At 41.6% G+C, this 13,158-nt stretch overlaps 1 protein-coding gene across 1 annotated transcript in view; it reads left to right on the forward strand.

Moving 5' to 3' along the window:
• phactr3a (phosphatase and actin regulator 3a) overlaps window positions 1-12,414 on the forward strand; it is a gene marked incomplete at both ends in the record, with an annotated part of 29,734 nt that extends 17,320 nt beyond the window's left edge. Inside the window, 11 exons of the mRNA XM_083975841.1 lie at window positions 44-208; window positions 1,497-1,664; window positions 2,691-2,903; window positions 3,946-4,174; window positions 4,425-4,675; window positions 5,970-6,123; window positions 10,729-10,784; window positions 11,132-11,193; window positions 11,355-11,495; window positions 11,853-11,929; window positions 12,399-12,414. Of these exons, the coding sequence (XP_083831967.1) occupies window positions 44-208; window positions 1,497-1,664; window positions 2,691-2,903; window positions 3,946-4,174; window positions 4,425-4,675; window positions 5,970-6,123; window positions 10,729-10,784; window positions 11,132-11,193; window positions 11,355-11,495; window positions 11,853-11,929; window positions 12,399-12,414 (1,532 nt within the window). The remainder of the gene's footprint in view (window positions 1-43; window positions 209-1,496; window positions 1,665-2,690; window positions 2,904-3,945; window positions 4,175-4,424; window positions 4,676-5,969; window positions 6,124-10,728; window positions 10,785-11,131; window positions 11,194-11,354; window positions 11,496-11,852; window positions 11,930-12,398) is intronic.
• Window positions 12,415-13,158: the final 744 nt, after the last annotated feature.

Below are 13,158 nucleotides of genomic sequence, written 5' to 3' on the forward strand. Positions count from 1 at the left end.
CCTCTCTGGGCTTTTTCCTCCTCCATCTCCACTGTCTCTGTAGTAGAGTTGGTGGACCAGCAGAGGGTGCTGAGGACCGGTTGCCTGGTGAGCGGAGTCCACACTCCACCCATCCGACGAAACAGCAAGCTGGCCACCCTGGGGCGTATCTTCAAGCCGTGGAAGTGGAGGAAAAAGAAAAATGAAAAGCTCAAGCAGAGTTCCACAGGTACATAAAGCAGAGTAGTTGAATGAGAGGAGGTTGTAGATTTCCAGGTGCCACAAACAGATGCACTCACTCACATTTCTCGTCATCTGCCCTAATGAATTAAATTAGGGAGATAATAAGAGGGCGTAGGTGAAAAGATGCACAGAGTGGAGTTCTAACTGTCTCAATCATTTAAATTGATTGCAGGGAAATGTTGTCATTGTGTACACCAAAATGTGCACATTATAAAATCAAAAGAAAAGGAGGAAACAATTATGGCCCTCTGATGAAAAACACACCTGTTGCATTTTGATGCTGATGACATTTTTTTTATGAGGGCTCAGGCATACTGTCAACATCAGTATCATATTTCAATATCAAAATGTACCATAGCAAAGTAAATCGCATGTTACAAATCACTAATAAAACTTAGATGTATCTTTTCTCTTAAGTCATCAATCAATTTGTTTATTTCGGGCATGTCATACAGCTGTATCTGAATTTCTGAAATATAAAGGTCAGTAGACCATTCAACAACACTAACTACTGTTTTGCAGGCATCACTAAAATTCTCAAGAATCCAACAAACATTAAGATTAAATAATTTTATGTTTTCTGCACAATAAAAAAAGATTTAATCCAGATGGCTCGAAGACAAAAGTCTTAAGACAATCTGTCCCAGCTGTTAAAAAAAAAAATTGTTGGTTTGACTCTATTCTGATCATCATTACCAAATATTATGAAATCATAAAACAACAGGACCATAGGTTGTTGTGAGCTGACAAACAGTACTGATAAATAATTGTACAGTAACTCTGTGTTCCTGGCATCCTCAGGTTGACAAGCATTATATTTGCTGTGCACAAGGTGAAATACGATGCTCTTCCTGTAATGGAGAGTGCTGTTAAACCAAGGTGGCTTAAAGAGTGAATGTCATTTTGGGTCATCACTGTTACAGATGGTCGCACGACTCATTCAGCCACCTGATTTCATTGTAGTGACATGTTGGAACTGTCTTTTCACAAGCAATTTCTAATGACTTTTATTCACAATATTTTATAAAGATAACTGATTCATTCACATTATATCTATTCATAGTGTTTTTGTTTTGTGCTATCTCACAGTGCACAAGGTGAAAATACATCCCCGAATCAATAAAGCAAATAAACTAACTAAGCCTCGGCCAATAGGACCAGAAATGATATGTCACCAGTGATAATTCACATGAGTGACACAAAATCTTGTCTATACACAACAAAGAAATCATAACAGCAACATACATGCTTCTCTCTTCTTGATCCTCACACAGATGTAGCATTATCCAGCAGTCTTCTATGCCGCGACCCAAACTCCCCCACTCAGGGCTGCTGCTCAGATGGTGCAGTCCTGCTTGGAGGATTCGGAGGGTCTTTGAACGCAAACCTCACAGTCAGCAGCGTGGAGTACCTTGGTCCTGATGAGGAGCTTCCCCCTTCTGGTAGGACAGTCCCTTGCTTTAATCAACAGACACTGTAGCAGCATAACAAACAGATAAGCAGAAAAAAAGGAATGATTTGTAAAAGTTGAGAGTGTAACTGATTGCTGGAAAACCTTTGATAAGATGCTTGAAAATTTAACACAACACAAAAATTAAAGCAGAAGTAAGCGATATATTTGTGTTAATATAAGTCTTAAATAGTTATATCTTCCGACAGCAATCACTTACATACAGTAGAGTGTTTGGACCGAAACACGGGTCTGTCAGTCACTCTGCTCTGCTCTGAGCCGAGGAGAAAACTTTTCTCGTATCCTACAGTTTTTATCCAATGAGGAGAGAGAACGGCATGCGGGGCTGTGTGTGCAGCCAAGGGATGCGCCTGAATGTGGTGACGTAGGGACGAGGACTGTTATGGTGCGTTCAAGGCAGCCTGTAACTCGTGTTTTTCCGACCTGTGAAGTCATACCAGTTCGATCTGGTGCGAGTTCACGGGTCGTAAGTTACGAGTGGCCGTTATAGTGACTTTCACAGGTAAAACAGGTCGGAAAAACACGAGTGGGTTGCCTGGAACGCTACAAAATCGTAAGTTGTGACATGAAGCTGTAATTTACGGTTTCAAAAGCCTGCCTGGAATGCAGCATTAGCCAAAACGACCGGATCGCTTACTTCTGCTTTAAAACAATTCTAATGTTGTAAAATCATTTGGTCACACTGTGTCTGTATCAACATTGTGCATACGAACCAGAAGAGGGCAGCAAAGACAATTGAATGACATTCTTTGCCTCTGTGCTCCCTGTGTATGCAATGCACCGATGCATAATAGATATGATTTTAATATCAGTAGGCTACACTCAGACGGTACTAATTGTAGGATTGCAGTTCAATCAAGTATTTTTTAACAGTCACTGCTCTTTAAAATACTACTGTTTCTAATAGTGTCCATTTAATAATTATAATTCATTTTTTAATTTTCTCATTTCATTAACATTTCTAAATGTTTTGCTCCCCTTCATTAACAACAACCAGTAGCTGCCCCTCTTCAGGACTGTGAGCGAGTTGAGGAGAATGTACCACTAGAGGACGAGAGAGACGAGGAGGTGCAACCTGCTGGGGATTTACCTGAAGGGCTGCAGGACATGACTGACCAGATGGAAGAAAGAGCAGAGGAGGAGATTCCTCCAGGAACGTCCCCACCACAAGTACCTCCAAAACATTTGCCCCAGCTGAGTACTGGAGACGGTGAGTGCTGGGTTTTTTTCCTCCTTTGAATATGTAGTCAATAAAAACTGACAGGCTGGCAGTAGTAAAACATGTCCCTGTTCACTTTGAACTACAGATGATTTTATCCATCTGTAGTTCAAACTGAGCTATACAACAACAAAAAAAGAAATGAACACAGATGTTTCCTTACAGAGCAAAGTGTAAAAATCACATGAAGCACATTTACAACCTCAACATGGCTGAATAGAGTGCCAATACAACGGTGTAAAAACATACTACTGTATAGCTACTCATAAAATTCTGCACTCAAATTTATAGGTGCAGTATTGTCTGCAAAATATAGCTAAAACATCAAACGTAAAGGTTGCCACTGTTCTCCTGAAGCGTAAGGGTAAGATAAATCTAAAGGGATGTGAAATGTTGTCGAGTGGAGGGGAAGGAAGAAAATGCAAACAACTCACATGACAACACGCCCTCATCAGGTTGGGAACCTTGTGTCTTTTAATGTAGATTACGAGTTCTAAATGTTGTGACATAAAAAGCACGATATACTGTATATCCCAAATGAGGATAAAAAATGTGAAGTAGCATAAAATGAAAACAATGCAAAATCAGTGGCCTGCTTTGTTACTTCCTGTAAATGAGTATAAAATGACATATTTTATAAAAATGGCTTTGTCCCCACAAATAGACATCTAGGTTTGCTGAGTCAATGACAATTATGTGCTGAAGCTGCTTTGCCAGGTCACGGTGACACAACACATTATAAAGTCATTTTGTCTTTGTGCTATATTCAGTCTAATATGAAACACATTGCTGTAGAAGAGAACGTGCAGTATATTATTTAGACATATAACAGATGGCCTTTTTTTGTTGTTTTGAAAAACAAAAAAACCTTCAACTTTCTCATACTAAACAAAAGTGCAGGCCAGGTGAATTCCCATGAGGTAAAGTGTGTTTCTCAAACTTAAGATCAGTAAGATAAATGACAACTCATATGAGTGAGATGACAGTTTATTTTTTAACCACCAGTGCATCTCTCCTCATCCCTCTCTTTCAGACTCGGGTCCTGTGTCGCTCCCCACTCATCTGCCCAACTCCTACCTCCCCAAGGAACCTCCACCCAGGGCCACAGAAAGCATGGCTTCAATGACCCTGCCTCTACGAGGGCCCCTGGCCAACCCCTCGGGGTCCCCACATCTAGCAAACATGATGCATCCTCCTATGCCCCCTAGTTGCATTATGGAAGAATTGCAGAGAGCCTTCGCTTCTAAGAACAGGCAGGAGAGGTGAGCCCTCTGGTTGACCCCATTTATCTGTTTATAGCAGCTGTGTTTACTCTCACTGATGTTAATGCTAGAGATGGCTCTAGAGAAGATTCAGTCCTTTCCGATAGAATGTGATAATATATATATATTGGGTGGCAATAATTTCCTCTTAAATCTAAAAACAAGTGCTTTAAATCTCAATCTCATCATTTATCCATAAACTTGCCATTACATTAATCCTAAATCTCTACACCCTCTTGTTTAACTTTAGTGTCCATGTAGGGTGTGAGCAGGGCTCACCCCCTCGGCTGTGGTGCTCTGACGGGCGGCTCTCTCGCTCATGCAGCTCTGAGAACCAACACACCTTGTCTTTGGTGGGTGGCTGCGTGGGAGGTGGAGGCTCCGACTGGCCCAAGAAGGAGGCAGAGGAGAACAAGGAGAACGTGCGGCTGGACCAGTGCTTCTCCAACACCTCAGGCCTCCCCAATGACCTGGACGGCTGGAACGAGTCGGTCATCTCTGGTGGGTCAAAGAGCTTAAAAGAGCATACTGACATTTGCTGTATGTTTTTGTTTGGACTCTGTACTGTACCATATTGGACTGTAAAGAAAGGTTAAGGACAGCATCTTGCTTTTGAGCCTTTAGCAGCACCTCCAAGACTGAAACTATAAGCCAACACATTAAGTATCATAAACTGCACTTACTTTGAATGGCCTGGTCCTAGTACAAAAATGTTTTTGATCTTTATGGCTAATTTCCTCCTTCGTGACATCTATATCTATAACATCTATATATTTTTATACAACTTGTGCAAATTTTATTGAGGGCAGCATGCACCAGATTCTTGGCTTTTCTCACGCTCCTCTCTTTGACCATTTATCGGCTGGGAGTTAGTAGGTTTTCAGAGCGGCTCACTTTGTGCTTCAGAACCTCTCTTCAGAAACAGATGATGAAGGTAGTGGGATGACCCAGTCCCTCGGTTTGTGTGTCGTATCAAATTAGCTTGTGGATTTAATGGACTAATTCTACTAATCAATGTTTCCATCTTAACAATGGGTTGATTTAATGTGTAATTTGACCCAGCTCCCACAAATCCTCTGTATTTTACCTGTCCAGCATCAAACAACAGCCAGACAATACTGAGAACTATATGTTAACACAGTTGAACAGTTCACATTTACATCAGGAGTTGGAAAATAATAATGGATCTTAAACCAGCCCGAATATTGAACATTACAACACAAAACATTCAAATCATGCAGCTTTAAATTAATCCAGAGTACAGTCAAATACAGTAATATTAATAATAATAATAGCCTAAACAAATCTGCTGACGGAGTGAACCAAGGGCTTAATGGGGCCTTTGGAGATCTGTGACCCTGGGGGCATAGCCTGGTTTTTGCAAATGGTAATCCAGCTTTGGCAGTTAAACATATGAAGAGCTACATGCCACAAAGTAATATGGATGTGCCACATCCTCAAAAACCAGTGAAGCTCTGAGTCAGCATTTCACCCTAATGATTCCTGTTTCACTTCATTTTGAATGTGCTGCAGTACAGAGAAAAAACGGAAACAGCATCTGTGTCCAAACACTTCCACACTACACTCTAAATAATATTTAGTAAGTGATGATATTTAACATCCATTGTTGAAATTAAAAGGTTAGTGGCACTTCTGGGATCAAGGATTGAGAGGCTTTATTCACTAACAGTATTTGCATATTTTTGGATATGAAAAGGAAGAAGACTTTGACAAAGGCATACAAGGCTGATAATAAAGGTTTGCTGTGTTTTAATGCATGTATGCACTGTTGCAGGCACACTTCCTCGCAGGCTAAGGAAGGAGTTGCTGGCTGTCAAGCTACGAAACAGGCCCAGCAAACAGGAGTTAGAGGACAGAAATATCTTCCCAGTAAGAAGCGACCAAGAACGCCAGGAAATTCGCCAGCAGATTGAAATGAAACTCGCCAAGTAAGTGATGAAATCTTCTCACCATTACCGTGTCCGTCTCTGTTGTATTTGCAATGTATTTGTTGAGGTAAAGTCAATTAACATTACGTTGATCATTGTTAAAAACAGGTTGGATAACGCATGTCTTGTGATAGAAATATACATTTCTTTTTGTCCTGGCTCTAATATGACTAATATGTGCATGTATGTATAAATCAATGATGTTCATGCTATTTATGATGCTCATGCAGGGAAAACCTAAATGTTTACAGTAATTGCCTCCGTTACATAACACCCAGCAGTAGGTGGAGGTGAGATAAGAATCGGATCTAAACAGAGTGTTTTTCATGGACTTGGACTTATGTTGTGTAATCTTTTATTGCTCAGAGGAATCAGTTTTATTATCATGCTTTTTACTCAAGGCCAACCCGCATAATGGGAAGCCTCTCCATCTAGTGTGTAACTATTTTAACCAAAACTGGGACACTTCCAAATGGTGAGAAAGTGAGCTATCAACTCAAACCAGTGAGTGGCCAAATAGAATAAATTCCCAGAAATCTTTTGGGCTAGAAATATGCACATGCATCGTAAATTCCTGGATGCTTTTATCACAGTTCCTGGAGCGCAACAAGTACAGACAGACGCTGCTCCCAGGAAATCTCTTTGTACAAAACACACCACTGATGTTTGCATGCGTTGGTTCCCTGCCAGCACATTAATAGAACTGGCTTTTCTAATACAACTGACAAAATGAATGTCCAAGGACATGACAGCAGCAGTCTTGTGTGTGCTAATGTGTCATAAGACCCAGGTTCTTTTAACACCAGAGCATCAAACAGGGGCACACCATAGCGTTACATAACCTGCTGTGCAAGAACTCGCAGCCAAGCACAGAGCACCACCCACACTTTAGAGTGAAAGATCTATCATCTGTCTGTGAGACAACTAAGAATACTGCCCCCCCTGTCTATTCTTAGATTGACTGGAAGAAGGTGTCTTATTGTTATTTGAGAAAACGTGTGTAGACGTTCACAAGTTTGCAAACCCGCTGCTTATGTAAAGGTGAAGATGGAGCATGACTGGAGCTTGCATAAGAGCGAGCAGGATCCAGACAGAGGTCCCACTTGTAGCACAGCAGTGAGAAAATCTGCTTGTTACACAAAGACCCTTTCTTAACAGCACATGATTTCCTTTCAATTTCCTTACAAGTACAGGAAAAAATAATTACCTCAGGGGGATTTCTAAGGATCCTTAAAGCAGCTTTAATTGTCTGTGTCATGCTCCTATTAATGTGTACAACCTAAACCTTTGCTGGCTAGCTCTGTCTAATAGAAGACTTTACGAAAAAAAAAAAAAACATCTACAACATTATGTTGCTTTACAGTAGTATATACTATTATATAGTAGTTTTATACTCTTATAATCCTCACACTCTATACAAGTTTTTTGAATGTTATTACTTGAATCATCAGTGTCAAGCATATGCAAGAAAAAAAAATGCATTTTCATCCTTCAGTACAATATATGCAATAGTATTTACAGGCACACTGCAGCAGTTTGGGGGGAATCCATTCCTGGCTAAATATAGCTCAGAATGATGAAGAGGGGGTGGGGGAGGAGAGGGGGCACAGACGTATTGGAAAAAAAAAATCTCTATTTCACCAGGGCATGCATACTGAATCACAAAACAATCCATCACACCCTCCTCAGGAGTCCTCTGGGCAACTTCCATTTCTATTCAATCTCCTTTATTCCCATTTTTTCTGAAGCTCACAATATAAATCTACATCTCCTATCTATCTAGATTTCCTGTCAATCAGGCAGAAAATGCCATCAGGACTTAGCGTGGATAATGACACCTTGTCCATCTATTGTGCCAGTGATAGATGACCTTTCTATCTTTAGGCTCCCAACCTGCCGCTTGTGCTGCAGTCGCACTCTGCCGTTTCTAATCTTAGCTCATGACACTGTTCAATAATGCATCTCCCCATACACTCCCCGCTTTCCACAAATGTGTTGCTGGGGAATTATATCAGCAGAAATAAAAGGGGGAGGGGCAGATGGGCGCCTGCTACTGTACTTAAACATACAGTAATGTAAAACATAAAAAGGATGAAAGCTGAGAAAGGCCAATTCTGTCTCCTTGCGCAGTTGGCAACTGAAATAAAAGACTGAAAGCCTCCGCCACCCACTCGCTGGATTTCTCCTTCCTTTATTTGGATTTTTCATTCTGCTGGCATAGTCAGCTTTTCTATTCTAGCTCGTTATCATTACATTTGAACATCCTGAGTGGCAAATGGAAAAACCCTCATGCCTGCAGGCGTTTATGCGTCATCGTGGTATTCTGGGGGTTACCTCTCAAAATCGTATTTCTGATATCGCGCCCCTAAGCCCGGATGTAGAAACCAGTGGATGAGAAACTGGTGCAGTGAGTCAGTGTGTTGTCTCATACAGTGTTATACTTATCACAAATAAACCGTCCTGTCACCTGAGAGTATCACATGGTAATACTGTATATAGTGATTAATTTGGCTCACAAAGAGCACAATCTGACTTTGTCACCATGACAGTCTTATTGACAGAGAGCTTTGACTTATTTATCTCACAGACAGAGATGAAAGAAGGTAAGCAGGCTGTTTCTAAAAATAGCCACATAGTGTATGTGAGGCACATACAGCTCTGTGGGCAATAGTGAAATCCCCATTAGTGTGTTGCTAGGGAGAAGTGAGGATTTCTGCAGGAAGACTCTATTGTCTCAAAGATACCGTTGTTGCTAGGCAACTCGGCGGCCAGGTCAATAATACAGTTGATGGTTGTATTCGCTAGGGCTTTAGGAGTGATTTTCTGTTTCATCTGTTTAAAATGTAGCAGTGCTAGAGCTCTGGGAACACTTTGTCTCTCCGTTTGTTTATTGGAGAGTCGTGAGGCAAAAGAGTCGTCATTTCAAGCTGTGCTCCTCCTGATGAGATTTGGAGATAGTAACACAAAGCACTCCTGATTTGATCAAAAACTACTATATTTGAAAGGGAAACTTAGAGGAAGCAACAGAAGAATTTTGTCAGGGTTTTTGTTTTTATTAAAATGCAAAGATTAAGACTAAATTCCAACATAATGATTATTTGTAAAATAATGTGTCTAAAAAAATTTTTTCCCAAAAACTTTCCTCGTGTTAATGTTCCATTTTTAATCTTATTTCTCAGAAGAGAATTCAAGAAGTCAAACCACTGAATTATTCCTCACGCTATTTCTGTATGTCTCCTCACACATGTTAATTACAAAGAATTGCCTGTACTCACGCTTACACAACACATTAATGAGCAGAAACAGTGTTTGGGAGGGGTTGAAAATAACATCCTTCATTCCTGTCTGTAAACCCTGCGTTGTTTCTTCTGCCACTGTTGATGTATGTAAATAAAGCAGATGTACAAACCTAAGATAGGTGTTTATTACATAATGCTGCTGAGCACTGGTGTGTTTTTTGATTATATCTTCTGAGACAAAATTATTTTTTAAAGGGTTTACAAAACTAAATAATTGTATTAGCTGTTGACAGTCAGCACAGATAAACACGTGCACGTACAACCAGGAAAGCTTTGTGTCCAGGTTTCAGTACGTGACCTAACTTTGATCTTTGACAGGACAGAACTATAAAGTGTCCAGTGTTGGCTTGGGTGAGGGGATGAAAGATAGTCCTGCTGCGTGGCGGCATTCGATCTACCCTCTCTGTCCTTTCCACCTCTAGAGGTGTGCCCATGGGTGTGCCACATGCCTTCTGGGGCTGAGCCCTGTTGTGCAGCTCACATTTATTATTTATACAAAGTATGAATAGTTCACAAACACAGGGGGCTCCAGGAAAAAATTGGATTTTTGGAGACCTTTAGGATGCTTTGATGGGGAAGGGAACGTGACAGCTTTAAATAAATTGACTTACTGTGATCTGAATGTTTAAACTCAGTCATTATAGCAAATAGGAGACCTAAATCCTATAGGATCATAAAGAATGTCACGTTATTTTATCATTCTAAGTGTTTTATTTGTGGTTATTTGTTGCTTCCTTTGAAATGTCCCTTTTACTGTACGTGATGAGAAATAAAATGATGTGGTGGTGCAACAACATTTGTAACACGACTGCTCCAGTAGCCCAGTGTAGATCAGGAGGAGGCTGGGGATGCCGTGAGTGGGAGCCAGTTAGGCTCCGCCTCTCACAAATTATGCATGTAGTAACCAGGGAGACTGGGGTAGTCGCGCCCCAGCAGCCCATCACGACACAGTTCAAAAGCGCTTGTAGTGAGCGTCGGTCGGCGGATAGTAAAGAGGACTCTGCTGCTGCTGCGGTGCACAGTTAAACGCAATACGGCAGCTGCGCCTGAGATGCAGCATTTGGAAACCGAAAAATAAAATTGGTGGGGAATTCTCAACCAGGAGAATCGCGCTTCTTCGACTATTCCAGATGTGGGGAGCGCCTCTGCCCAAGCATCACAGCCGCGGTTTGGATGCGAGATGGAGACATAGGGGATTCCTTTCGAGAACGCGCACAGTGAAGAAACTACAGCCGGTTTAAAGAGGACAGGGAGGGACAGCTTCAGCCACAATGGTTCAAAACGTGGTTTTGGTGTTTCTCCGCAGGAGGCTGAGCCAGAGACCAAATGTGGAGGAGCTGGAGAGTCGGAACATCTTGAAACGTAAGTTCAAAACTACCGCCTCTTCACCTGATCACTAATATTAACATTAGGGGGGAAGAAGGCACCGTTCAATACACCGACCGCGGCCAAGAGATGCATTAATGATGGCACAGATTGCCAAGTATAGTACATTATTCAGCAGCAAAAAAACGCATGACTGCACACTCCCACTCTCCACTGTGAAACCTGTTAGAGGTGGGACTGGATATGTGCTCATTGTCTAACTGCATGACAAAGTTGTAGTGTCCTATTTTTTTCAAACAGTTTTACTTTAGTTCAATAAAGTAATCAATGACTTGTGTGTGTGTATTATGGATTTCTAACGTGGTTGTTTTTTCTTCTTCCAGAGAGAAATGACCAGACAGAGCAAGAGGAGAGGAGAGAGATCAAACAGCGGCTAAATAGAAAGGTACACAAGTGAATGAGTATTTTGTTATGTTTGTTCCTGATAACTAATATCATCTATCAACTGTTTGAACACTGTAGGCGTGAAAACACATGGAAACAACTGTATTTAATCCAATCTTGATGGCAGCTGGCTCTAAATTTTTGTCCCATTCCTTGTTCCAGCTCAACCAGCGACCCACTGTTGATGAACTGCGAGACAGAAAGATTCTGATCCGCTTCAGCGACTATGTGGAAGTGGCCAAAGCTCAGGACTATGACAGGAGAGCAGACAAGCCCTGGACTCGGCTCTCAGCGGCAGACAAGGTGAGTGTTTGTGGGGAAGAATGACAAGCTCACTTTTTTTTATTTTAATAAAATGAACTCCTAAGTTTTTCCATCTTTTATGACATGCCACTTATTGCTTTGATTTATCACCAAAACAAGTCCACTATTTAGGTCTGACCGACAGTATGACCCTCTGTCCATCAGGACTATCAGCATCACATGTTGATATTATCAGCTTATCTAAATCCCCTCTTCTCTTTATTTTATTTTTTATTTTTTTTAGTTTCATTATATTTTCTCCTGCTGTCACTTTGCCGTTCAAAGGTTGCAGAACACCAATGGCTCAGGATGTACTTAGGGATGCACTAATGTTGTTTTTCCCGCTCTTCCCCACAGGCTGCCATCCGAAAAGAGCTGAACGAGTTCAAAAGCACCGAGATGGAAGTGCACGCCTCTAGCAAACACCTAACGAGGTTAGTGTTCTGAGGTGTATGTCTGTGTGTGTGTTGCGTGTTTGGGGTGCGTGTGCTATTCTGGGCTGCAGGAGTCTAAATTTAGCTCTCCTTGCTCATCCAGAGAGCTCCGAGGAGCTAAAGATAGATGGGAGTGCTTCTGAATGCAGAGGGGGAGGGGGGAGGGAGGGAGGCTGTCCTCTGGAGCTCGTATTGCCAGGCAACCAGGAATGATAAAATGCCACCTTGTCCTTGGCTAAGCTTGTTTGGAAAGCGGGGGGTCCTTGTAGTGAGTTGTAACAGTGACCCAGAGGGAGGATGGAAATGGAGTACACGTCCAGCCCCTCAGCACATTTAATGGCTGCGCTAAAAATAGCCCCACAGAACTGATTAATAGCTTTAATCATAGATGACGACAAAGGCACCTTCTGCTCCACAATTTGTACCCTTCCTCGTAACACATGGTTTCTCTGCGTGTTTGTCTCTGCAGGTTCCACCGGCCATGAAAGTGGGGAGTTTCTTCTGTGAAGAAATGCTGAGCATAGAAATTTTCCTGAAGCTTCTACAAGCTGCTCAGCGGTGACAGTTCAAAGAGCCTGGAGCCTTTTTGTCTTCAGCGTGTCTTAAACATTCTTCCAGCGCCCTTGACTATCATAGCATCAGCATGAGGCCATGGGTGTGGGAGAGAAGATGACGGTAATGTTAGCGGCAGTCTGTCCTGGAGACTACTGGACGCTGCCCCACGGGAGCTGGCTGGTGGGAGAGGACTTTGGTGGAGCCTCTGACTCACGGGACAAGAGAGGAGGAAAAACAATCTTGTCATTCAGTCAGTGTTGTTTTTTTTGTTTTGTTTTTTTTATTTTGTACTAATTCATGGACTCCTTTGAAAAGGCAGTGTGAATCTGTGTAGTGGGAAGAAGTTGTGCATGTGACCAGCTTCACCTTTTCTTAACTGATGAGTAATGTGTCACTTGGACTGGGTAAAGACTGTGCAGTCTGGGGGAGGTGGTACTGGGGATGAATTTGATATTAACTGTACATACAGTATGTCAATCTGAATGGGACTGTCAATGTCTTCACTGAAAAGAGAAATACCTTTGTAAGCACTACTTGTCTTCAAAATACAAGGTCTTTTTTAAAAAAAACAAATGGCTTATCTCATTTTTAAAAACTATTTTATTTAACATTTTGAATGTTTATTTGGTAATTTTATCTAGTATTTGTGTTAGAAATATCATTCAGCCAAGGCA

The sequence above is a fragment of the Trachurus trachurus genome (assembly GCF_905171665.1).
Source record: "Trachurus trachurus genome assembly, chromosome: 7".
Lineage (NCBI taxonomy): Eukaryota > Metazoa > Chordata > Actinopteri > Carangiformes > Carangidae > Trachurus > Trachurus trachurus.